The 26,435-nt window shown below is 48.0% G+C and overlaps 1 protein-coding gene across 7 annotated transcripts in view; it reads right to left on the reverse strand.

Annotated features, from left to right (window-relative positions):
- vps13c (vacuolar protein sorting 13 homolog C) overlaps positions 1-26,144 on the reverse strand; it is a 66,006-nt gene extending 39,862 nt beyond the window's left edge. For 2 of the 7 annotated variants that reach the window (XM_086191389.1, XM_086191379.1), the window contains exons 1-29: positions 25,952-26,143; positions 18,333-18,376; positions 17,821-17,863; positions 16,167-16,262; positions 14,394-14,495; positions 13,671-13,733; positions 12,861-12,935; positions 12,539-12,648; positions 12,319-12,378; positions 12,169-12,228; positions 11,823-11,903; positions 11,322-11,379; positions 10,753-10,880; positions 10,257-10,363; positions 9,647-9,821; positions 9,053-9,115; positions 8,811-8,952; positions 8,629-8,729; positions 7,599-7,741; positions 7,305-7,497; positions 7,113-7,227; positions 6,783-6,919; positions 6,514-6,646; positions 6,256-6,373; positions 5,592-5,724; positions 3,279-3,351; positions 2,997-3,097; positions 2,769-2,922; positions 2,176-2,255 (exon numbers count right to left, since the gene is read on the reverse strand). In XM_086191389.1, coding sequence (XP_086047515.1) covers positions 2,176-2,255; positions 2,769-2,922; positions 2,997-3,097; positions 3,279-3,351; positions 5,592-5,724; positions 6,256-6,373; positions 6,514-6,646; positions 6,783-6,919; positions 7,113-7,227; positions 7,305-7,497; positions 7,599-7,741; positions 8,629-8,729; positions 8,811-8,952; positions 9,053-9,115; positions 9,647-9,821; positions 10,257-10,363; positions 10,753-10,880; positions 11,322-11,379; positions 11,823-11,903; positions 12,169-12,228; positions 12,319-12,378; positions 12,539-12,648; positions 12,861-12,935; positions 13,671-13,733; positions 14,394-14,495; positions 16,167-16,262; positions 17,821-17,863; positions 18,333-18,376; positions 25,952-26,051 — 2,988 coding nt within the window. In that variant the 5' untranslated portion in view covers positions 26,052-26,143. Of the gene's footprint in view, positions 1-2,175; positions 2,256-2,768; positions 2,923-2,996; positions 3,098-3,278; positions 3,352-5,591; positions 5,725-6,255; positions 6,374-6,513; positions 6,647-6,782; positions 6,920-7,112; positions 7,228-7,304; positions 7,498-7,598; positions 7,742-8,628; positions 8,730-8,810; positions 8,953-9,052; positions 9,116-9,646; positions 9,822-10,256; positions 10,364-10,752; positions 10,881-11,119; positions 11,237-11,321; positions 11,380-11,822; positions 11,904-12,168; positions 12,229-12,318; positions 12,379-12,538; positions 12,649-12,860; positions 12,936-13,670; positions 13,734-14,393; positions 14,496-15,196; positions 15,230-16,166; positions 16,263-17,820; positions 17,864-18,332; positions 18,377-25,951 lie in introns of those variants that run through there. The other 5 variants (XM_086191346.1, XM_086191353.1, XM_086191361.1 and 2 more) reach the window with 5 other exon arrangements.
- Between the last annotated feature and the right edge of the window lie 291 nt (positions 26,145-26,435).

Below are 26,435 nucleotides of genomic sequence, written 5' to 3' on the forward strand. Positions count from 1 at the left end.
GAGGACAATGTGTTGACTCCTGAGAGGCAAGGAGGTCCACCTCTGCCCTGCCGTGTTGATCCCATATAGTGTGCACCATCGCAGGGTGGAGTCTCCACTCCCCCAGGCCAGGGTTCTGATAGGACAGGAGATCTGCAGCTCTGTTGGAAGTGCTGGGCAAATACATAGCAGGTGCTGATGGGCCCACCGCAAAAGCTGCTGGGCTATCCCCAAGCACTGCAGAGATCTGGTGCCTCCCTGGTGGTTGATATAGTACACGACTGACATATTGTTTGACCTTACCAGGACATGCACCCCTGCTAGTACTGGGAGGAAGTGTCTTCGGGCAAGCAGCACCGCCTGAAGCTCTAACACGTGTATATGCCGCCACCTTTGCTGAGGGACCCAATGACCTCTGACCATCTGACACTGCCACACAGCACCCCAACCTTCCAGAGAAGCATCCATGGTCAGCACCTCCCTCCAGGAAGGGATAGCACCCAATGGAATTCCTTGGGTCAGGTACCTCCTCTTCCTCCAGGGATGGAGGAGCCCTCTGCAGCTGGTGGTGATCCTCACCAGCCTGTGTCTGTGCTCTACAGGATGGAGGCCAAGGCTGTTTAGCCAAATTTGAAAAGACTGCAACACCAGGAGGCCCAGTGAGAGGAGGGATGAGACTGCTGCAAACATACCCAGCAGGTGCTGGAATGATTTCAGGGACAGTGCCCTGCCCCATCTGAAGCGCCCAGCAAACTGCAGGATTCTGTCGATTCGCTGTCGAGAGCGGACAGCCCTCATCAGTTGCAAATATGGTCACGGCCAAGGACACAGTCTCCTGACAAGGAACAAGGCAACTCTTCTGGAGGTTAACTCTGAGCCCTAGATCTGTCAGATGCGCAATTAATGCCATAAAATCTCTGCTGACCAGCACCTCTGACTGAGAGCAGATCAGCCAGTTGTAGAGGCAGAGTAAAATCCGCATTCCATGGGCCTGTTGTGGAGATACAGAAGCTGAAATGCACCTGGTGAATACATGGGGGGCTAGAGCTATCCCAAATGGTAGGACACAGAATTGGTACGCCTGTCCCTTGAAGGCTAACCAGAGGAATTGCCTGTGCGATTGGGGTGTGGAAGTATGCACCCTTCAAGTGAATAGTTGTGAACAAATTTTTCCCCTTGATGCTGTGCAGGACTTCCTTGGTGTGCAGCATATGAAACCTTAACCTCTTGAGGTGGGAATTGTATTTATGGTCTCAGATCTAGGTTGGCACAAAGCAGGGAACACTTGGCCAGACTACTCTTAAAAGTCTGATGAGGCAGCCTCTCAACGGCAGCAGACTAATCAGGGCATGTGCACCCTTGGTGCTGCCAAAGCATTCAAATTAATTTAAAATCCAAACAAAAACCGCGGCTATCGTGCCTACCCTGGATTGTCAAGAGCAAGTGCACTCGGCTTCATGTGAGGGGCGTTTCCCACTGGAATTAGTTTGTGCTAAGCACTGCCACTTGCAGCCATCCACCAGAAGTAGTGAAACCAAACACCAAAGAGTCCAAAAATGTCTCCACCTAATTTTAAGAGAGAGAACACTCTCAGAAATGAAAAGCAGTCTTAACCCAATGAAATCCAACGGGTCCTTGACTAAACCAAACCACATGATAAAACGCTGGTAGCACGACTCACAACATAAATACAGCCGTAGCCCGCTGGGTAGCTATTAAACTGAAAACTGCAGCCAGCGGACACCGGCAAGAACGCTGTTCAGCTGGTCCAATCTTGGCTGTGCCGTAATGAGCGAAGCTATCTCCGGCCCCGGGCTACACACAAAAGTCAGAAAAACTGGTAGCTTACCCGGCTCCAATGCAAAAGGAAACAAAACTACAAGTACACAGTAAACGCAGCTTCTCGGAGGGCGAAATAATCCCCTGCTCTGACCACAATGGGTAATGAAACTACACGTGTCTACTTTGAATCACAATTGAATCAACTTGCTTCAGCAAGAAGATGCAAGAGATCCATTCCTGGGTGGAACTGCTTTTTATGCTAGCGCACGTTGAGGGCATCACCCAGGTCACAGATGACTTTGTTGGTATTAATATTCGACCTGCACGTACGTGTGATGGGCATCCATGTGCTGGAAGCACTGCCTCTGATGGTCAGGAGAAACAAATAGAACTAACTGTTAGCGGTTAACTCACCTTGATGAACTCCACCTTCAGAAGGTCGGAGCTCTGATGCTCTGAGGAGCTGATCAGGTGAAGCGGTCGACATCTGCCATCTGAAACATACAAACACCTGAATCCTCAGGTTCTGTTCATGGTTCTACAGGATCAGTGCTACCTGGATACTTCAATATCTTTTAAGGTCTTTGTCAATCTAACTTTCTTGTTGCTTGTTCTGGTTGAATACCAAAATTACACCTTTCAGAGGCTGTAACAACCCAATCTATCTGGTATTCTTTGACATAATCGAGTGCAATGCGCAAATCATTCAGAAAAAAATAACAAAATCTGAGAACAAAATCATTAAAAATCCTATTAATAACATTTTCTCTCAGCTATAGCATTTACATGAAACAAATCTTCAAAAAACATAAAATTCTATTCATGACTGTCTGAGCTGGACTCAGCAGTCATGTGACAAATGTGCTACTAAATATGGTTTGTGTAAACATAACCTCGCTGGATGTTAGAGGGTTAACCCAGTTTCTGTTTATCATAGCTACTGATTCTGTGGATAAAATCCAATAACCATATTTTTGTTTTAGCCAATCGGGAATGAGGTCAGTCACCTGGAACGTCGCAGTAGTCCAACGTGACTCTGCGCAGGTAGGATGTGACACTCAGGTCAAAGCTCCGCCTCTTTCCTTCAGCTCCCAGCTGACAGACATTGAAGGACAGGATCGTATTCTCCTGGTCAGCCTGACGGGTCAGTTCCAACAGCCCCTGAACACAGCACAGCCCCGCTAACTCTACAGCCAACCATCACGGGTGCGTTTACAAGGCAGAAGCAGGCAAACCTCTTTGACTTCAAACTTGAAGTGAAGGTCAGTCAGTTCCTCGAGAGCCGAGCGCTGGTGGTCCTCATCTGTCGATTTCTCGCTGGCGTCTTCATCTGAATCTGACATGCAGGAGACATGAATCCAGCATGATAGCAATCAGAGAACCTTAACTGGCAGTGTGATCTGCAGAGGGAGGCGTGGCTGTTTATGCTCCGCCCACTCTGAAAATCAGTTAGCAATTGTTTGTTCCCATCTCAAACCTGATTCCTCGGATTCTTCAGTCAAAACAAGACAACAAACCTGTTTCCACAGTGGTGAGGAGGACAGGGTCGAGGGTGAGGACTCGCGGTCGGGCCTCCTCCACGGACAGCAACTAAAGCAGGAAACATGCCCAAATATGGTCACATTAGCACTGTCACCTTCCTGTAGTCCCCATGTTTCCCTCCCCTCCAATGCACGGCTGGCAGCTGGACCCCCAAATGTTTCCGCTAAGCCAGGGCTTGGTCAGGAGCCAGTTCTCAGTCTCAAACTAGCTCATCGGCTACTGACGCCTATGTGTAAGGAGATGTACACACGCCGCGAGGTCAGACCCACAGTACAGGTCAATAAGCCAAGATGCAAATTATAAGAATAAAATGGGAATAAATAAATCTACAAGAGAAGAGAGAGGTTCAGGTCTATGATTGGTCCGGTTAACGAGGGCTGCCATTGCAAACGTACAGCCGTAAAGAAGACTGGGAAAAACGCTACTTTGATGAGACAGCTGTTAATGGCGATCGGTGACTTTACATTCAATGTCATGTTTATGTGGTCCAGCATTTAAAGTGAGCTTTGATATGAAATGTTACGAAGCAAAATTTTATTTTTTTGTTTGATGTTCAAGAGGAAGAAAAATTAATTGACAAGGTTGTTTTGAGAAAACTTTGTGTGACGCACTTAAGTTGTCCTCATGTCTTTCATGTTGCCATAGCAACACACACACATATATATATCCATATACACGTATACGTGTGTACACGTATACACACGTATACACGTATACGTGTGTGCACGTATACACGTATACGTGTGTGCACGTATACACGTATACGTGTGTGCACGTATACACGTATACACGTATACGTGTATACGTGTGTGCACGTATACACGTATACACGTATACGTGTGTACACGTATACACACGTATACACGTATACGTGTGTGCACGTATACACGTATACACGTATACACGTATACGTGTGTGCACGTATACACGTATACACGTATACGTGTGTACACGTATACACACGTATACACGTATACGTGTGTGCACGTATACACACGTATACACGTATACGTGTGTGCACGTATACACGTATACACACGTATACGTGTGTGCACGTATACACACGTATACACGTATACGTGTGTGCACGTATACACGTATACACACGTATACACGTATACGTGTGTGCACGTATACACGTATACACACGTATACACGTATACGTGTGTGCACGTATACACGTATACACACGTATACACGTATACGTGTGTGCACGTATACACGTATACACACGTATACACGTATACGTGTGTGCACGTATACACGTATACGTGTGTGCACGTATACACGTATACGTGTGTGCACGTATACACGTATACACGTGTATACACGTGTATGCACGTGTACACACGTGTACACACGTATACACACGTATACACGTATACACACGTATACACGTATACACACGTATACACGTGTATACACGCGTATCCACACGTATACACACGTATGTGTGTATACACGCGTATACACACGTATACACAAGTATGTGTGTATACACACGTATGTGTGTATACACACGTATGTGTGTATACACATGTATGTGTGTATACACATGTATACACACGTATACACCTGTATACACACGTATACACCTGTATACACACGTATACACCTGTATACGCGTATACGTCTGTATACACGTATACGTATACGCGTATACACGTGGACTATACGTATACGTATACGCGTATACGTATACGTATACACCTGTATACGCGTATACGTATACGTATACACCTGTATACGCGTATACGTATACGTATACACCTGTATACGCGTATACGTATACGTATACACCTGTATACGCGTATACGTATACGTATACACCTGTATACGCGTATACGTATACGTATACACCTGTATACGCGTATACGTATACGTATACACCTGTATACGCGTATACGTATACGTATACACCTGTATACGCGTATACGTATACGTATACGTATACGTATACGTATACACCTGTATACGCGTATACGTATACGTATACGTATACAGGTGTATACGTATACGCGTATACAGGTGTATACGTATACGTATACGCGTATACAGGTGTATACGTATACGTATACGCGTATACAGGTGTATACGTATACGCGTATACGGGTGTATACGCGTATACGGGTGTATACGCGTATACACCTGTACACGCGTATACGGGTGTATACGCGTATACACCTGTACACAGGTGTATACAGGTGTATACTCAAATGACTCAAATCAGGGTCGTCATGTTTAACAGGATCTTCACTTCAGTGGGCGTGGCCTGACTGTGCCAATACCTTCTCTGTGGGGGTGGAAGGTGTGGAGCCCATGTGGGGCAGTGGAATGCTGTTGACAAGCTCCAGGATGTTCTGGATCTTCTGATCTGAGATCTTGATGTGCAGGAGCGGCAGCTCCCCTGAAATTTTAAACCTGAAGCACAAACACACACAGACTCAGGCCACTTGTGCAGGTGTGCTATGGCTACTCTCGTGTTCAAAAAAGTGAAAAAAAAACAAAAACAAAAAAACCTCAGAGTAGTTTGTAAGGGGGAGGTCTACGACTCACTAAATAATAAGAGATAGATGCTTCGGTTTCAACAAATGAAAGGGTGGAGTTTATTTTAAACAAACAGAAATATTCTGCAGGTTGACTTCAAACAAGGAGCAAATTAAAGAGGTTATTTAGTGCTGGATAAACCATCACTCCTCACTCCGTCAGCACAGGAGACAGACAGACCCCCAACCAGCCGTCCCCAACCACCGGAGGAGGACGGTTTGAGGAGGAGGAGGGACGTGACTTAAACTTAGACGTAAACTTATGAGTTCATATACAATCCATCCTCAGCTGTTATCAGTATCCTTTGCATTTCCAAATAATGAAAAATAATAATTTAATTAACACAAATAATCAATAGGCTCCAACAAGGTGAGATGCCAGTGTGTTCACAGGTGAGACTCCCACCTGGGCATCCTGGAGTCCTTCTCCACCATACACTTGGACAGCTGGACAGAGAAGTCCATCGGCTGGAGGATGTGTTGGACGGACGAAGCCTGCAGCCGCGCCGCCTTCCAAGCCTCACCTGGAGTTATTGAGAGTGATTCCATCAGACAACACCTTTAGAACCTGGTCACCTCACAGAAAAATCATTTCACGGTAGAAAACACCACCCCGACATCTGTGTCTCGCCAATGTGCATCTCATAGCAGTGTGGTTGTGTACCTGACTTGCTGTAGAGGACTTGGACCCGTCGCAGCTCCAAGCTATACCTGTCATAGGCTCGCTCCATGATCTCCTCCAGAGAAGAAAAGGACGACGAGGATGACCTGACAGCGCTCTGCTCCACACTGTTCAACTGAGGCACACACACACACACACACACACACACACACACACACACACGTACATGTGAGTGGGCGTGGTCTAAAACAGCATTCACAAGTATCATCTCTCAGGTGGGATTCAAGTCTGACGGGAATTCAGGTCCTCACCTGCAAGCTGCCAAAGTCCACAATGATGAGGTCAGACTTGTCACAGTAGAAGCCGGACTTCGGTAACAACAAGTACGACGGTTTCAGGTCGATCCTCAGGTCCAGAACCTTCCTGGTCTCAATGATGTGGGATAAACCTGCAGGGACCAGAAACCATCAGAGGGGCAACTGGATAACCTGAAACCAGGCTAGTGAAGACACTGGCGCCCCCCTGAGGCTGGACACTGAACTGTTGTTCTCAGGACCATGACAAATCTAGGTATGTGGTGTTTGTCCAGAGGGGGGCGCCAGGGGCGCTTCTCATCCTGAGCGCCGCTGCTGTGAACCAACCTGTGGCTGTCTTCTCTTTGATCTCCTCCAGTTTGGAGAGAGTTGCTGAGGTCAGGACCTCCAGGTCAACGCCTTTGCCCGTCTTAAAGAACTCAGCAAGACTGTTGACGGTCAGCTGGAGGACAAACAGCAGCAGATTTTATGGTTTGTCTCCAAGATGAAGCTGTGAAAGCGTCTGGGTTGGAACGTTACCGCATCATAGATGATCTCGACAGGCTGCGAGTGGACCCTCAGCAGCTGGTCAGCGGCACTTTTATCGGGGTTCAACTCAAACACGATGCTAAGCAGCGAAGAGGCAGCATCTCCCAATGAGGCGATGAGTGAGGGCACCGCCCCCTGCTGTTGTAACCCTGTCACATACCAGTGCTCCAGCGCAGCCTCCACCCTGCAGGGCCAAACGCAGGTTTCACACGTTTGATTCCTTCATCATTTTCTTTGCATCGTAATGTGAGCTGCCATGGAACCTGTGAGTTCTGGGTTACTCACCGGATGGCCTGAGCTCCAGGCCGCTGAGATATTTTGGTGCTCAGGTCGATCATCTGGATCTTGAGGATTTCTGGGACGTCCGGCTGCTCTCTGAACGTCACTGAGGTCTTGAAGAGCTGGAAGGTGACGACCATGGCCACATACTGCAACACAGAGACGTGAGTCACCCCTGAATCTGGTCGAGACGGGATGGATCGTATCCAGTAGAGAGCCGATACTGATGCAGTACATCATGTACTTCAACTGCAGCTGCATTTCAAGCACCAGAGAATTTTATCACAAAGACTCTGTGAAAAAGTCACAACTGTCAGGAAGTCTTTGGAATACGCGTTCAACTTTTTGTTTCAGCTCAAACTCTCCCGATTAGCCACGGGCTTTAATCGGACCCAACAGTGGCAGAAACCCGTATGCTGCTTTAACACATCGTGGAAACACTTCTCTGGTAAAATTGTGACCTCCCACCAGAATCCCAGCAGAGCGAGCTTACACTCCCCTGAGTGGACTGGTTACCAACGACAGAAGCAGGACTGCAGAGAGGATTACTGGCCCCCCTGCCCACTATTCAGGACTTGTACACCACCAGGGTGAGAAAGTGGGCACAAACAATGACAGCCTCCACCCACCCTGGACACCACCTATCCCAACTCCTCCCACCAGCAAAAGAAACACGGTGTGCTGAAGGCTTTGTTCCTGCTGCCATCATCCTCAGTCCACGGCAACACTCTCACCGCCACATCGCAATGTATGGCTTGCACCTTACACCCTAAAATCAACCCTGAGTTTAGCCAAAGTGGTTCCCGGCAGCATCATGTGACCTGACATCACCACCAACAACGTAATTGATGAGGATGGTTTTCATATCACATTCGTGTCAGCAGATATCAAACATCAGCTTTGATCAGAGCAAGAAGAATGGACCATGATCTCCACATTTCAGTTCCTCCTCTGGAGAACAGGATCTGGACATTGGTATAGTTCCTGCTTCCTGCTTCCTGCTGCAGGACAATGACCACGCAGCAGGTGTATCTACCTGTTTGGGCAACGCCAGGTTGTGAGAGCTGCCGCTGTAGCCGATGGCGGTGTAGAGCTTCTCTTTCTCCTCTGCCGTCATGAGCTCGTCCAGACCTGAAGCTGAACACCACAAACACGTTGAACCGGACTCGCAGCTACAGGTCGAGACTCAAGAGTCCTTCAGAAACACATCACACTCACCCTCTGACTCCTTGCTCTCCTCTGGCTCCAGCTCCTCCTTCTTGCCCTTCCTGCTGAAGAAGCTGCTAAAGAAGCCTCCGCCTCCTTGCTTCTGCCCCCCTGCTGCCTTCTTCGCCATCACCTTCTGGCCTGTGCGAATCACCTGTCCAAGGAAGGAGAGTATGAATATTTGACTCAATCCAACACTCGAAAATCCTTCATCGTCATCATCATCATCATCATCATCATCATCATCGTGTTACCTCCATCTGAGCCTGCTGCCGCGCTAAAGTGATGTTGAAGACGTCCAGAACTTTCTCCAGGTCCTAATGGAACAACACACGAGTCAAGAACATCCAGCACTTGCACTTTGATTTAGGGTCCTGAAATCCCGTTTCCTTACAGATCCTTCAAGTTCAGTGCTACAATTCCCTCAGATGCTGAAGATCACCAGGCTCACGAGTGTCTCCCCTCGACCAATCAAGAATGGGTGGGACATTCTGAGCTCGCTAAAGGTTCAGTGTGCTATTGCAACGGTGGAAGAGAAACTGATCCTGAACACACGGAACACCGGAGGCTCACCATGAGAACCTGGAGGCATCAGGGTGTCCACTGAGACGTATTTCCAATCAGTGACCAACACAACTAGGGAACGCAGAAGCTTTACAAACAAGCGACAATCAAAGTCTGAGGTCATGGATACGTTCAGCTCAAAGACACTAATTATGAGTTAGTATCAATTACTCATAAAGAAATTAAAATGTTTTGCCAGGACACGACGCAGGTCCTCCATCAGATCATGTGCCCTTCATGTTCACTCAGGTCCAGCACTTGGCTGGGCAGAGTCAGTTCTGCACCTGGATGTGGCGCTCGGTGTCTGGGCTCGGCTTGCTTGGACTCAACAGTTTGGTTTTGTAGGCCGACTTGTAGGTTCTCAGGTTCTGACGGTGCTGCCGCATGTTAGACCAGGTCCACATGTTTCTGAGGCGTCGGATGTGAACCTGCAGGATACTGTCGAAGCCGTACCGCCACCTGACAGAGGTGCAGACAACAAACTCAGCAAAAACCCAACACACAAGCAAACTGGATCAGAGCCATAAACACCTGATGGTGATGACATCAGCACAACAGCAGAGCTTATTGATATTAGTTGACATGTCAAACTGTCGCCATTAAAAGTGCGAATGAGCTGTTGCGGCGTGTGCCTGTTGCGACCAAGCAACAAACACCTGGAACGACTCTCCTTGCACATCTGCAGGCTCTGACCTCTTGTGAGGTTCCTGGAGGTTTAAAGACGACAGATGTCAGAGTCTCACTGAAAGACATCAACATGCCGCCTGCCGTTATGACGGATTTACAACCAGCTGAATGACCCCGCCCCCTGGCGCAGAGGCTGGAGAATGCTGGAGGTTTTCCTCGAGTGCTGGCAGGATGGAGAAATGTCTATCTGACTTGTGTTGGACTGACCAGAGCTTGGCGTTGGCGTGGACAGGCACATCAGGCCTGAACTTCCTGTAGGGGGCGTTCTTCACCATGCAGTCAATGGACTCCAGCAGCTCCACCATGGTCAGGTACTACAGAGACAAGACATCAACAGCTGGACGTGACCCAGGACAAAGAACGTTCTTCAGCTTCATGAGAAACTCTTAGCTGGAGGAGTCCTCAGAGGTCCTCAGGCGTCCGTTCAGGAAATCAAACTTACAAGAGGAAGACTTGTGACTGATGAAAAGCTCAGCAGCTACTGAGGGGACGACTGAAGGGACGAGTCAGAGTCCACGATGGACCAGTCAATCTAGCAACTCCTCACCTGACCAGCCAGGTGCTCAAATATTTTTTAGACATCATTAATTTCTTAGCTGATGATGACATCAGCAAAGGAAAGTGATTTCCTTCTTGTTTGGCTCTGGTGAGTATATAAACATATGAAGGCATATATTAATCAGATGACCTCTGGCCATGTTACCTGAGGTTTGGTCATCTCGATGGCGATGTTCTGGACCTCCAGGTGCAGGTTGGCTTTTGGGTTTTTTAGCTCCAGTTCAGCGTTCGGGTTGATGCACATTCTAGCTGAAGCAAAGATTGGCTTGAAAACTGTGAAAGACAAAACAGCCAATCAGTGAACAGGAGAAAACCCAGCTGATCACTTATCTGCAGTGTTTCTTACACCTTACACACACACACACACACACACACACACACACACTCTCTCTCTCTTAGAAGCTTAGTGGTGGCATCCTTAACACTGCTTAGCTTAGCACTGCTAACGTAGCATCCAGGCTTCCAGCATCATCAGAGGGTTCATTAGTGAAGATGATCTTGATGAACTGAACCTGGAAGATCATCAACTTCTGTTCACCAGAGCTGATTTACTGGTTCAATCACCACAATCACATGGAGCGATCCTATTGGCTGCTGGGAGGAACCAGGAGATGACCACTTCCTGTTGGTGGAGGAACCAGGAGAGTCCACTTCCTCTTGGACTACAAACACACCCCATCCTTGTGGCAATCTATGCATGGATGTTGAACTCACTGTATTGATAATGAAGCAGCTCCTGATCCTTACTGCTGATCCCAGACTTCAGCTGATCCTGCAAAACACACACACACACACACACACACACACACACACACACACACACGTTGAGACTGTTTTTCTGGCTGCAACATGAACTTCCTCATTAACGCAGTACCGCTGCAGCAGCTCAGCATGTTCTGCCGTGTACTGTCACATGGATAAATATCAGACGGTGTGAGGAGGCACCAGCCTGTCTGGTCCTGCAGTTGCAGCACGGCAGGATGGGGCGGCCACACAGACGGTTCTTTGTCTCTGGTTTACAGTTTTCATCTGACTGAAGCTGCTTCCTCCCCATTAACGCCACAGTCAGCTGATGTAAACTGAAGCAGTGACATCATCACCCTGAGTGTCACCATGGCCGGTCAAGCACTGAGCTCTGAAACTCACAAGCTGCTTATCTGACTTCAGTCCTCAGGTCAAACACACACTCACAAACACATGAGAACACGGACTCACCACGATGTTTTCCCATGATCCTTTGTAGAAGATGGGACTGTTGACGTTCCAGTAGGCGCACAGACACTCCAGACACCCAAGCTGACACACAAAACACACAATATCAATACAGGCGTGTCTGCGTTCAGGTGTGGCTGGAGGGGCGTGTCTGCGTTCAGGTGGAGCTGGAGGGGCGTGTCTGCGTTCAGGTGGAGCTGGAGGGGCGTGTCTGTGTTCAGGTGGAGCTGGAGGGGTGTGTCTGTGTTCAGGTGGAGCTGGAGGGGCGTGTCTGTGTTCAGGTGGAGCTGGAGCCTCGACATTAACAGGAAACAGGTTCCTGGTTCAGAGCGAGTGGAGCGTCTGTCACCTTGTAGATGATCTTTGCAGCTTCGTTCAGGATGCAGGGCTTCCAGTTCTCATCGGTGGTCTGAAAGTGAAGCACACTGAGGGTCAGACCTGGACCCTGGTTCCAGGATCAGGTCCTCACAGTTAGAGGTGTGGGGGTGCGTGTGCGTACCTGCAGACTGAGCTCAGACAGGGTCACTCCCATCGATAGAGGGCGCTGAGGGTCCGACACCTGTAACCCAAACCGGTTCAGATGAGACGCATCACCTCTTGCAGAACCAGAACCTGGAATCAAACTTCAACCTGGACCAAACACTGGACCTGATAACAACACCTGAACCAAAGGTTGAGCCCAGACCAGAATCTGGGCCTCAATGCGGATAAGAACTCACGTCGTCCTCGTAGCGCAAATGGATGCTGCTGATCTTCACCTGCAGGTTTTTGATCACCTGGGTGGCCAGTTTCTCTACAAATGTGTCCTTCTTCTCATCAGCAGGTTTCTCTGGAATCAACAAAAACACCAGACACCTCCTCAGAACCACAGCAGGACGGATCCGACCTGAACCCTGGACCAGGAGACCTGGTTCTCTCGTCTGAGACCAACATCATGGGAAGTGTCAACGATGTGTTGGGAATACTACAGTCTACTGGGCTGAAGGACCACGCTGGCACACGGGTTTGACCTCGGCCGCCTCAGCTTCCGTTTCTACTCACCTGCTTTGCTCTCGTGGTGTTTCAGCCTCTTCAAAGTTTTTTTGTGCTTTTTGGGTTTTTTACGTCCTTTAGGAACTTTGGCAGCATTAAAGAAAGAAAGAGCAGTTAAAGAGAGAAAAGCGCAAAAACAAGAAGCAGGAGACATCTTGTACATGAGGAGGTGGAGGCAGGTGGATGTGGGGAGAACAACCAATCGGAGAACAACGTTTTAACAACCAGGAAACACAACAGAGACACTGAGATTTACTGTTAAATAATCTACCAACCAAAGAACCAACCCAGAGAGGAACAAGTGCCCAGCGAGCTTGGCAGCACATCAGCTATCGCTAACGAACGGTGGACTGGTAGGTGGTTAAACTAGGTTGAACGAGCAGCAGGTGACTGACAGGCTTCCGGATGGAGAAGGTGGATGTTTCACTTCCACTCAACCACAATCAGGATGTTGGAGAGAAATGAACAACACTGATATCAACACACAAACATAGTCTTCCTGGATGCTTCACAACCTACGAGGAAGCACTGACCGCAGGTTCCAGGCACCAGCGGCAGCACCGACAGACTCTTGGACTGCTGCTGCTCTAACAAGTCTGACTGGTCCACCCTCCACCAATCATGGACGCAGTGATCCGAGTCATAAAAGGTTCTGATCTGTGCAACAGTAAACCCTCCCTTAACTATTTCCTAGGATGAGATGTCTGTTGAAACATTTTTGAAATGAATGTATGTCCCAAAATAATGTATGTGGGGGTATTGTTAGCAGGTGGAGTGAGTGTGTGTGTGTGTGTGTGTGTGTGTGTGTGTGTGTGTTACCGTTGATCGTCTCCTTGTAAATAACACTCTCCAGACTGAAGAGCAGATCTCCAGTCTGAGATGCTGACAGCAAACGCAGCATGAACAGCAAAGACAGCATTAATACATTCATCCAGACATGAGTCAGTCTTCAGCCAATCACACAGCAGCAGGAAGTGATGCATTAGATCCTCTGGGCTTATAAGCAGGGTGATGAACTCAGCTGACCCTGGTTCCCTCACCTACTCTGTAGGTCCCAGACAGAGCCTCCTGAACGTATTCATCACCAGCAAAATCGCTGAGAAGCCTCAGAAACCTTCGTGGGGGGGCAAAAGGCGGCTCGTGGGCCGAAACTGCCCCCCCAGCAGTGACGCTGGTTGACAGCCGAAGACAAATGGCCCCTCAGTGGACAGCTTTGTTCTACTCTATACTGGTGATCAGAATATTTGCCATAACCATCTATGATGGTGTTGGTGACTGAACCATCGCGTTGACCTGTACCACCCCTGAAGGACAGGTGACATTCACCTGACACCTTCCTGCTTCCACTCTGACCACGATGTTAGAAAAGTTCAACAGTTTGACTTGGAGCAGGAAGTCAACCAGCGAGGCGAGCAGCGATGTCATCACATCATGTGGAATTAGTAATGACAGAGATAAATGACAAACATGAAGATACAGTCACAAACATGTCAGAGGTCACAGGTGAGTGACAGGTGTTACAGGGTCAAAGGTCAGCCTCACCTCTACGGGCAGCCATCTGCAGTGCCTCCTCGATGCGTTGCAGCTCCCTCTGCTTGGCCTCCTGCTGGTACCGCTCCTCCTTCGCAGCGTCATACTTGATCGCTGCAAGAACGCAAAAGAGGCAAAGTTTCATTCAGCAACCCGCTGGCGAAGGACACGAGCCGGTTCATCCTGGAGATGAGAGAACACCAACGGAACAAAGAGCAGACACGGCGGGGCACCTGAGGGGGAACCAGTGGAACCGTTCAATAGCTCCCATGAACCCATGAACCTCGGCCTGCTCGTCTGCTGACTCCAGTTCATAGAAAACATCAAACATAGAGCCAGGGAATCACCCAGCAGTCCCAACCTGCGGTGCGACAGCAGATTAAACCAGCGAGTCTTCCATGATCAGCAAGTCGAAACCAGAACCCTTCAGAGGAAAATCCCAGACTGACTCAGACGACCGCTGCATGAATCAAGGACGGAGGCGTAGCTGAGAGACCTGCACGATGTGGTTTAGTCCTGATCCTGAACGAGCTCCCCCCCACCGCCGAAAGGCAGAAAACAAACAGATTTGGACCAAGAGTTTGTGCTAACAGTTAGCATTCACAGCTAACTACAACTGCTTCACAGTAAAAGCTTTCCATTGGCAGGACAGTAACAAGCTTTTATTGAGAAAGACACACACGTTTTTTTTAACAAAATAGAAGTAAAACTACTAAACAAAACTATGATAGTGTTGTGAGTTTGTTGTGCAGCCCCAACAGGAAGTACAGAGACCAGACTGGACCCAAACCTGAACCACCACCTCGTCAGCTTACCGTTATATGGACAAGTTTTCAGCTGAGATCCAACTGGAAAACACACACGCAGAACCTGAGAACACACACTCCTCCATCATAAATATGGACATCCACACTCTCCAGACCAGATCAGCCAATCAGCTTGATTCACCAGGTCAGAGTTCTCTGAAGGAACATTTGTGAAGGACATCAGGAACCTCAAGGGGCCTAAACGTGCAGGTGCTCAGGTGTGTCAGGAGACTTGGCAACAGGAAGCTTCGGCCATGTTTGACCAGTTCACCTTCAATCACAGCAAGGAAGTTGGTGATGGGTATTTGAAAAGGCAGTGCTCAGTGACCCGGGTTGGTCTGCTCAATGGAGACTCTGGACACTTGTTCCAACTCAGCTGTAGGACTGGTGAGGGATATGCTCTGGTCCTGGTCCTGGTCTTGGTCCCGGTCCAGTTGTTGCTTGCAGGGATACATAGGTATGAATGTGTCTTCCTGCCTCTGGGGTGTCGTGTGGCTGAAGGACTTGCTGATAGGAAAGAGACACCAGTTCAGCTCTTAGGACCATAAATTACTGGGACATCGGGACCACTGGACCAGGACCTGTCCCTCATCGGTCCTAAATCTGAGTTTGATCTCAGTAGAGCATCGGGGGTCTGCTCGGCCCAGGCATCCGGGGGAGCTCAGGTGTTTCGGGACTCTGGTCCTGTCACTGTGTAATGGGTCACCCGCTAGAGGTGGAAAAAGATTCTGGAGGGGTTCTACAGCCTCCAGGAGGGGCGGCGCCATGGTGCCCACCACTCCTGACCACTGTTGTGGCAATAATAGAGACATTTGGCTTTATTGTGCAAGATACTTCATTCTCATCACAGTCACCTGACAGACATGTGATTGGCTGACCTGGTGACCAACATGTTGAGAAGCCTCACTAGCTTTGTATCGAGTTCTGAAGCTCTTTCTTTCTGTCTGACTCAACAGCATCAACTGAGACCGTCTCTTACTGGCTCCAGGGACCACCAGCAGGTAGAGACCCTCCAATGTGGCCACCACGGCGTCGTTGTAGAGATTCTTCCAGGGGATCTTCAGCGTCAGCTTCCCTGAAACACACAGATGAGCAGATCATTCCCAGACGCACGTTTATTTCACAGGTTTGACCAGGTGAGCCTCTGCTACGTCAGAACATCAGGAGGAGAAAGTGGCGGTTCAGATGTTACCTGCAGCAGAAGGAATTCATAAAGTTGAATTGTATCTTACGACGAATGAACTTCTGTCCTTTAAGCTCCAAAATAAACTGAAGCCCCACTGACGCTGGCTGTCCACGCTGGCCAGGTTTAAGAATGAGCAGCCATTTGTTCAGCAACGCCTTTGTCACCTGAACGCACCACTCTAACACGCCAACAGCTGCCATTGTGCAACGCCCAGGAACCAACCAGAAAAGTTGCAAAACAGCAGAAATCCTACTGTCCAATGGTCACATGACCAACATTCAGGTCACATGTGTTTGACCTGAATGAGGAAATATGTCACGGTGGAGACACGTTGATATGAGTCATCACACCTGACTTCAGACCTCTGTGGACAGGCAGAGGGAAACAAACTGGCCCTCATTTCTCAATCCAGCATAGGAACCAGCGCACACCTGAGTATAAAGCTGTCCTACCTCGCCAATCAAGCCAATCACCTGACCTGCCATTGATGAATACAATGGCTGCTGCCATTTAAGAGTCATGACCCAATACGTTCTGGTCTTAGAAGCTCCGCCCCTTGATTATATGACATGGAGAGACATAATCTGGCTGAGGAGGAACTTCTCTGACCTGGAGATTGAAACCTTCAGTCACCTGACCAACTGAACCGACAAGCTTGATGCGACAGACTGAAATATAAAGGAGGTGGAAACACGTGGTTACCATTGAAATTACTGATCGATGACCACCAGGGTTGCCGTCATCAATAAACGCCAGTGTGTGTTTGATTATTTAACTGATCAGTGATGATCCTCCCTGATAGGTGATCATTTGATAGTTGGAGGGGGCGTGGCTGCAGGGAAGAGACACACAAACGCCACTGTGAACAGCAGAACGTCCAGTAGCACCCTGATCAGAGGCCCGCAGTCATGTGACTAACTTTCTCCTGATCCAGACGGCCGTGTGTCCTGCAGAGGTCATCATCTATTAGATGACGGTACAGCAGTGCTCCTGCGGAGGGCGATGACTCCTCCCCCCTGCCACCGCCATCAGCTCAGTTTCTATCAACGATCTCTCTCTACGTGAGTGTGTGGCTGTGGGTTCTTAGCCGGGTCAGAACCGTCTCCTAATGGCCCTCCGACCCTCCAGGTCCACTCTGCTGCTCCTCCAGGTCCCACTGAGGGGAGCGTGTGCCAACACCACCTCAGAGCTGACCTGAGATCTGCTCGTAGCCTCCGCTCACATCCATCAGGATAAAAGCTAAGATGTGCATGATCAGGTGCCGACACGCGGCCGCTTCCTGTCCCACGTTCCTCTCATCAATGGCGTTGTGAACAAACAGCCAGGAACACGTTGGAGGGAGTAAGATGGTACCATTCAGTGACAGGTCACCGTCAGAGGGCGGCTGGTGCCTCTACCGCTGCTGGAACATTTCTCACATATCACATGACCCCAGGTCAGGACTCACCAATCTGTCCGGCCTTCACTTTGAACGGGACGTCAAATTCACTCTGGAACACAAACACACCAACATCAGTTCAACTTCATGTTCTATTGTCGTCATCTGGAACATTCTTCACACAGGAACCTGCTGATTCAGCATATCTGAGGATCTGGTACTTTTCTATTGGCATTTTAAAAGTAAATCATCCATCGAGTCCTTTCAGTTTCCTTAGACATTAGCTTCACCTTAAACAAACAAGTGAAACATCTGAAGCATCTACACCACTGAGAAAACGCAGGTGAGGCCATCTGGGATTTGGCAGAAATGGAATGGAAGCTCTTATTGTGAAAGGTGTCAGACCAAAGACCATTTCCTCTTGAGGACGACTACATTCCTTCATTCCCTGGATGGTGTTAATCTTTCCAAACATCTTGCTGAAATATGAACCTGCACATGGGGGAGGAGCTAACCAGCTTTGGGGATTTAATGAACAAGATCAAAGAGTTAGCATGATGTCATCAGAGGTCAGGACTCACCAATGCATTCTCCTTCACTCGCAGGTTCTCCAGGACAACATTTCCTGTACAAACACAGAGGAAGAAGAAGGGTGAACAGACACTGAGGTTCAGGGCCAGCGACCTCTGAAGGCTGGCAGTGTCCCCGCCCCTCTCATTACCAAGACCCCTTTGCATGTGGTGATCCTCCACTGATGCTGGAGGATCCATCTTCTGGGAGTTCTAACCTCCCAAACTGCATCTCACAGCAGCCAACAGCAAAAATGGCCGCTAACCTGACTCAGCACTGCCCCACCTGGCTGCATGAGGAAATGACCAACCTTAGACAAGCACCTCCCACAGGGACGATGGGCTCCTCCTGCTGTTTGATCAGAAAGGCTAAAAGACCACGATGAGATGTGATGGTGACGACAGCGGGTTTTAATGGAATGGCATTGCCATGGCGATGGGGTAAATGTGAGGGACGATTGTTGCAAGTAGCTGGAATGTTTCTACTGAAACCCTTTTGAAGTTCTGTTTGTGACATAAAACCCACAACAGCGTCAGCGCACCATCGAACGAAGCGATGCTGATCAGGTTAGGTCAGCTGCTGTTGGCGAACACCTCACCATTTGATGTCACAGGAGAATCTACGCAACTCCCAGAAAACTTAAAAACACAGCTGATAATACAGTTGTCTCGGTACGTGGTCGTATACAGGGTGGATGGTGGATGGATGGATGGATGATTGATGGATGATGGATGGATGGATGGCTGGGTGGATGGATGGATGGGTGATGGGTGGATGGATGGCTAGGTGGTTGGTGGATGGATGGATGGATGGAAGATGGATGGATGCATGGCTGGGTGGATGGATGATGGGTGGATGGATGATGGATGGATGATGGATGGGTGATGGATGACGGATGGCTGGGTGGATGGTGGATGGATGGATGGTTGATGATGGACGGATGGCTGGGTGGATGGATGATGGATGGATGGATGGATGATGGATGGATGGATGATGATGATGGGTGGATGGCTGGGTGGATGGATGATGGATGGATGGATGGATGATGGATGGATGGATGGATGGATGATGGGTGGATGGATGGATGATGGGTGGATGGATGGATGGATGGATAGGTGGATGGATGATGGATGGATGATAGATGGGTGGATGGATGATGGATGGATGGATGAAGGATGGATGGATGATGGATGGATGTGGGTGGATGGTGGATGGGTGGATGGATGATGGATGGATGATGGGTGGATGGATGGCTGGGTGGATGGTGAATGGATGGATGGATGTATGGATGATGGATGGGTGGGTGGATGTATGATGGATGGATGAATGATGGATGGATGATGGATGGATGGTGGATGGATGGATGATGGTTGAATGATGGTTGAATGATGGATGGATGATGGATGGATGATGGATGGATGATGGATGGATGGATGATGGTTGAATGATGGATGGATGGATGATGGATGGATGATGGATGGATGGATGATGGATGGATGGATGATGGTTGAATGATGGATGGATGGATGATGGATGGATGGATGGATGGATGGATGATGGATGGATGGATGATGGATGGATGATGGATGGATGGATGATGGAGGGATGGATGATGGATGGGTAAATGGTAAATGGACTCAATTTTATAGAGCGCTTTTCTACCTTAGCGGCTCTCAACGCTCTTTACAGTGTCGTCTCATTCACCCGTTCACACACACACACACACTCACTCACTGATGGTGGAGCTGCCATGCAAGGCGCCAACCTACTCTTCAGGAGCAATTATGGGTTCAGTATCTTGCTCAAGGACACTTGGACATGGTCACCGGGGTCCAGGATCGAACCAGCGACCCTTTGGTTGCTAGACGGCCACTCCACCCCTGAGCCATGCCGCCCAGATGGGTGAATGGATGATGGATGGAACATTGACTGTCCAGCTGAATGTGGTTTCCTCAGCAACTACCTGCCAGGTGGGCGGTCCGTTGTAACTCAGCACCAGGGAAGAAAAACCTGTTGGGAGGCTTTGGGTGTGACGGGTGAAGAAAGCACAAACAGGTCAGAGGAGACGGGAGAGACGCGGGCCTGATGGACGCGCTCGTTACCGTGTCACCCCAACGCCGTCCACACACTCAGCCATGTTGAAGATGTGTCTTTCAGTCCAGAGAAGAAGAGACACCTGACCATGATGCTGCTGATGATGACCATGATGAAGATTCATGTACTTTGCTGATTCCTGTCGTCATCTCAGGGTTAAGTGGGTTTTAGGAGGGACAGCTGAGTGCTGATACCAAGGACATTAAAGAACTCAGAGCCAAGGGTTGCTTCTTCTCTACGGTCACTTCTCTCATCACAACCTGGCTGATGAGTTGGTCTCACACACAGGAAACGCTGGCACCATGACGTCACCGCTGCCATGGTCAAAGGAAGTATAAACTGCTGAGCTAGGAATATATACATATATCTATCTATATATTTAGATATATATGTATATATCTATATACATTTATATAAACACATATATATCTCTATATATTTAGCTAGATTCATATATATCTATATTAGGGGTGCAACGGTTTACGGTTTAAAACCGAACCGTACGGTTCTTCCTGTTCGGTTCAATTCGCCTTAATGAAGCGCGCTATTTCGGTTTTGCAATTAATTCATTTCTAACAGCTGTGGGATGGATTTGTCTCGCTCTGTGTGCCTGTGTGAGCTGCTGCACAGCTCTGCACAAAGTCCCGCCCCCGCGAGTAAATATCCAATCACTGTCAAGCACCTACTGTGTGATAGGAGTCGAGCAACGGCCTGTCTCGCTTAGGAGTGAAATTTCACTCACACAAGCTGAAACACGGGAACGAGAGAGAGAGAAAAAAAAGGGAAAAATGGCGAGCAGAGGGGTACAGACGCCAACATTTGAAGAAGCACCGGCGTCATTTAAATCTGCTGTGTGGGGACATTTCGGATTCCCCGTTTATTATAACGACGAGGGAGAGAAAAGAGTCGAAAAAAATAAAACCATGTGCAGGCATTGCTCAGCGCTAGTCCCCTACGCTAGTGGGAACACTTCCAACATGGGTCAACACCTCAGTCGTCACCACCCAGAGGTATCACTCTCTCAGAGCAGGTCAGCCACGACGTTAACACCAGCGAACACGCAAAGGTCTATCAAAGATGCGTTCCAACAGCCCTACAGCGTGAATTCAGACAAACACAAGAAAACAACACGTGCAGTGGGGCTGTGCATTGCTAAAGATATGCAGCCATATTCCGTGGTTGAGGATGCGGGGTTTAATAATGTACTCACAACGCTGGATCCACGTTATGTTGTTCCCTCGCGGACATATTTTTCAGACACCGTAATCCCTGACATTTATGATACTGCACGCAAAGACATTGAAGACGATTTAGCGAAAGCACATAGCTTCGCATTGACTACTGATAGCTGGACGTCCCGTGCCACAGAAAGTTACCTAACGGTGACGGTCCACTACATGTTGAACTGGGATATGAAAAGTGCAGTCCTGCAAACTCGCCCCATGTATGAAGGCCATACCAGCGCCAACTTAGCTGACGAATTGTGCACCGCAGTGGATGAGTGGAAGTTAAAGCGGCCGAATATTACCATCCCAGTCACCACAGATAATGCACCTAACATTGTCAAGGCGGTGAATGAAGCTGAGGGACTAGGGCCACAGATAGGCTGCTTTGCCCACACTGTTAATCTCGCAGCCAAGAGAGCACTGTCAAACAACCCTGCTGTGTCCCGCCTCCTGGGGAAAGTGAGGAGAGTGGTCAGTTTCTCTCACAAAAGCACCACAGCCAACTGTGTTTTGAAAGAGAAACAAAAATCACTCAATTTGAAGGAACCGATGTTAGTTCGTGATGTCAGCACTCGCTGGAATTCAACACATGACATGTTGAAGCTAAGATATGTGGAACATCAGCCTGCCATCTATTCTGCATTAATGGACCAAAGAGTGAAGAAGACTGTCACCAAGGACATGGCAGTGCTGAATGATGATGAACAAAGACTGGCAGAACAACTCATTCAAGTACTGCAACCTCTGAAGAAAGTGACAAAAATCATGAGCAGCAAAACAATCCCCACTACTTCAATGATCCTCCCTCTGAAGGACATTATCTTGAAAGCCATGGTACCAGGAGGAGAGGACACCACAGCAATCAGAGATGCTAAAGCAGCCATTACAAAGGACCTGGAACAAAGGTACACAGTCCCAGACCTCCAAAAGTACCTCCTAAAAGCCACAGCCCTGGATCCCAGGTTTAAATCACTGCCATTCACTGACGAACCATCCCGTTCCCAACTCTTCAGTGGTGTCACCACAGAAATCCTGGAGCGTGAACAGCAGGTATTATTTGATTAATTTTATGATTTCTTTATATTGGATATTTTTATTGTCACAGATGCATATATTCTGCATTTGTAAAATCTATTTGGAGGACCACATTAAAAAACATTGTTATTATTCTATCTTGCAGAGTCAAGTAGCAGAGGCAGAGAATGAAGCAAGGCCATCCACATCATCCACAGAGGAATGGAGTCCATCCCCCTCCCCTCCCCAGAAGAAGTCAGCTATGGCAGAGATATTTGGAGAGGTCTTTAAAACACAGCAGGCACAGGCCAGGCCCCTTCACCTGCCAGTTGAGGAGGAAGTCACTCAGTACATGTTAGGGGACTGTTTGGATGTGGACGGCAATCCCTTTAAATGGTGGGAGAAGGAAGAGGGCAAGTTCCCCCGTTTGGCAAAAGTTGCTCAAAGGCACTTCTGTGTTCCAGGAACCTCTGTTCCAAGCGAGAGAGTTTTCTCCACTGCAGGGGACATTGTCAGTGCATGCCGCTCTCGCCTTGATCCAGACGATGTCGACAGGCTTGTGTTTTTGCAGGAGAATCTCAAACTAGAAAAAAAGAAATCATTGCTAACAATTATCTATCCTCAGTATCAAACCGTAACTGATGTTGCACTTTTGAGTTTACATAGCTTATACTGTATTGAAGCATTTGTTCATTTAAAATAGGCAATATTTTTATTTATTTATTTGTTGCTGCTGCTGGCCATTTTATTTTTGTTATTGTTGAAACTGTTGTTTATATGTGTCAGTTCACTCAGTCGATTAAGTTCATGAGCAATTTTTCTTTTGAAAGTATTTTCAGTACTGTGTGTGTAATGCACACAATACATAGTAAATCTTATTTCAGTCGCCAAAGAGCTAAGAGGCACTTTAACAGTTTAACATGTTTATACTTGAAAGCAAAATAAAGGGAGTCTTTCGGAAAATCAAACTTCTTGTTTTTTTTAACGCGAAACACAAACCGAAACCGTGATCCCAAAACTGAGGTTCAAACCGAACCGTTGCACCCCTAGTATGTGTGTGTGTGCATATGTGTGTATGTATGTGTGCATATGTGTGTATGTATGTGTGCATATGTGTGTATGTATGTGTGCATATGTGTGTATGTATGTGTGCATATGTGTGTATGTATGTGTGCATATGTGTGTATGTATGTGTGCATATGTGTGTATGTATGTGTGCATTTATATATACGCATCGATCTGTATACATGTGTATTTGCATATACATACGTATGTATATACATATGTGTATATAGATCTAAATATATGGACATATATGGATATATAATATATGCATGTATAATATAAATAAATACATATTTCTACGTATAAAGAACTGTCACTCGATGCTGGTAGACACAGGTGTGACTTGGCATGAAGAGTGAGTTCACTCTGAAGTTGGGAGCACCTCAATGACTCACATCCACTGTGGGAGGAGCCAGGAAAAGATTCAATGATGAGAACGTGTACCTGCGAGTCACATGACTCCACCTGGCTGGTGGTTTGAATGAGCGCAGCAATAATGGCACTCTTTGGAAATGCTGACCAGTGGAGTGACGGCCCTGAGGAGTGCAAACAGAGGGACAGCTGCGGTGCCACACCCAGCCTCTGGCCCGGCTCCGCCTCCAGGTGTCAGATGCAGCCTCAGGCTGTGTTCCCATCTTGTGTACTTTAACCCTATGGTGTGATTTGGGTTGTTTGCAATGATGAGAATAACGGCGTTACTTTTTCAGTAACGGGTAATCTAACTAATTACTTTGACTATCGTTGCAACGCCGTTACCAACACGTCGTTACTACGCGTTACTGAGGCGACTCATTGAAGCCGCCATCGGCTCGGCTCACACACAGGAGCCGCACATGCGTGTTTATTTTCTCCTCTGGTGCGGGGGAGGGGAGGGGCGAGATAAGCGCCTAAGTCGTGCTGATTGGCTAAGATAGAGTCAGACTTCACGTTGAGCCAACCAGAGACATCAGGTGGGCGGGTGTTGACGCACGAACCTCCATGGAGGTTCAAGGTAACGATGTACAGGTTGAGTGAACGTCATGGCGTCCCAGGGCCAAAACAAAGAGGCTGTCAATGTCCAATGTGAGCGACTCCAATTTGATGAAGCGCCTCTCGACGGCACAGCTTGTCCTCTCCAAAGAAGGACATGGAGCCACGCCATCCAAGCAGCCAAAGCTGGATTTTTCTGCCCTGCTCCACAAAAACTTGTGACAGACAGAACTTCAGGAACTGATTGGCTGCTATGTTGATGACAACAAGCTGGTTGTCAGCAGGTGGTTCCCCCTCCTTCAGAGCCCTCACAGGCACCAGGGAGGGGGGGAGCCTCTCTGCCCTGCAGAAAGGGATTTTCTCAAAACATAAAAACGAATTCTTTCACATTTTAAACTTGTCAGAAAAAAAGGGTAACGCAATTGTTACTTTCCCTGGTAACTAGTTACTTTCATAGTGGAGTAACTCAGTTTCTAACTCATTTACTTTTAGGGAGAAGTAACTACTAATTACTTTTTCAAAGTAACGTGCCCAACACTGGTTCTTTTCCAGGGCAGTCCTGGCTGTCACTGGCACATAAATGGACTCCTGGGAGGAGGAGAGTCCCGGGGGATGTTGAGAATCAGACGGTGACTTCGAGCTCTTCTTCTCTGAGGGAGTCGCTTGGGATCAGCAGCAGCGGCGTGGGTGGAGCTGATGAGCAGCAAGTTACCTGAATCCAGCCACCAGTCAGTGAACCACCTGGTCAGGTGCAGGACTCACTGGACTGGTTTGTTCGGTTACAACGATGAGTGACGTTCGATGCACGCCAAACCTCGTTCGAACATCATGAAATTTTGACCTTCATCCGTTTACGGGTGGCAATTGAGAATTAAACTGAATAACTGGCGATGTTTCGCTGCTGCCGAGTGTTTTTACCACCATTCCCCTTCCACATAATTCCACAGCCGCCTATAAAAATCATCATCCAAACCTGCTATTTCCTGACCACAACGATCCAGTTTCATTTCTAGCGAAATGAAACTGGATCCACAGAAGAAATGTTCCTTAAATTCCGTCAAAACAAATCCTGATTGTCAGGTTGGATTCGTGCCGATTTCGAGAACAGAATCTGTTTGTTTAGTACCAGGTGTCGTGACGTGTTCTGCAAGTACTTTAAACGTGTAAAGACAGAAGTGAGTATTGAACTGTGATATTTCTGAACGGAGGCTGGTTGTGCTCCGTGGGTGTCGCGGTGGTCGCTGGCTAGCTGCGGAGCTCACCTCCCCAGATCCCGATCTTGAGCTGGGACTTGTCCAGGTTCTCCACGTAGTCTCCGATGAATCTGTTAAGGAGGTCGCTGACCATGGACTCGAATACCATCTCTGCAAGCTCCGGATCGGACCCTGAAGCAGGGCCACCGTCTGCTGACACCTGATTTCCGGGCTCCTCCTCCTTCTTCTTTTATTTTTTGGCAGATTTCTACTGGGAGTATACCGCCACCAACTGTCCAGGGGTGTGTGATACTGAACGTCGGAGAGTATCGGATTCTTTCAAAATAAACAAACAAATAAATGATAATAATAGCAACAAAATAATAATGAATAAAAAAGAAATTTATTTTTTTATCATACCAATAATATTAAGAAAAATGAATAAGGCTGTAAGCTTCTCCCTTCTTGTCCCCTTCCAGAATCAGAATCAGAATCTATTATATATATCATATATAATCTAATATATCCAGTATGAGGCGCTCTCCCTCCATTT

This window comes from Aulostomus chinensis, chromosome 2 (genome assembly GCF_037954235.1).
Source record: "Aulostomus chinensis isolate RoL2024-O1b breed Wild chromosome 2, RoL_Achi_v1.0, whole genome shotgun sequence".
Classification (NCBI taxonomy): domain Eukaryota; kingdom Metazoa; phylum Chordata; class Actinopteri; order Syngnathiformes; family Aulostomidae; genus Aulostomus; species Aulostomus chinensis.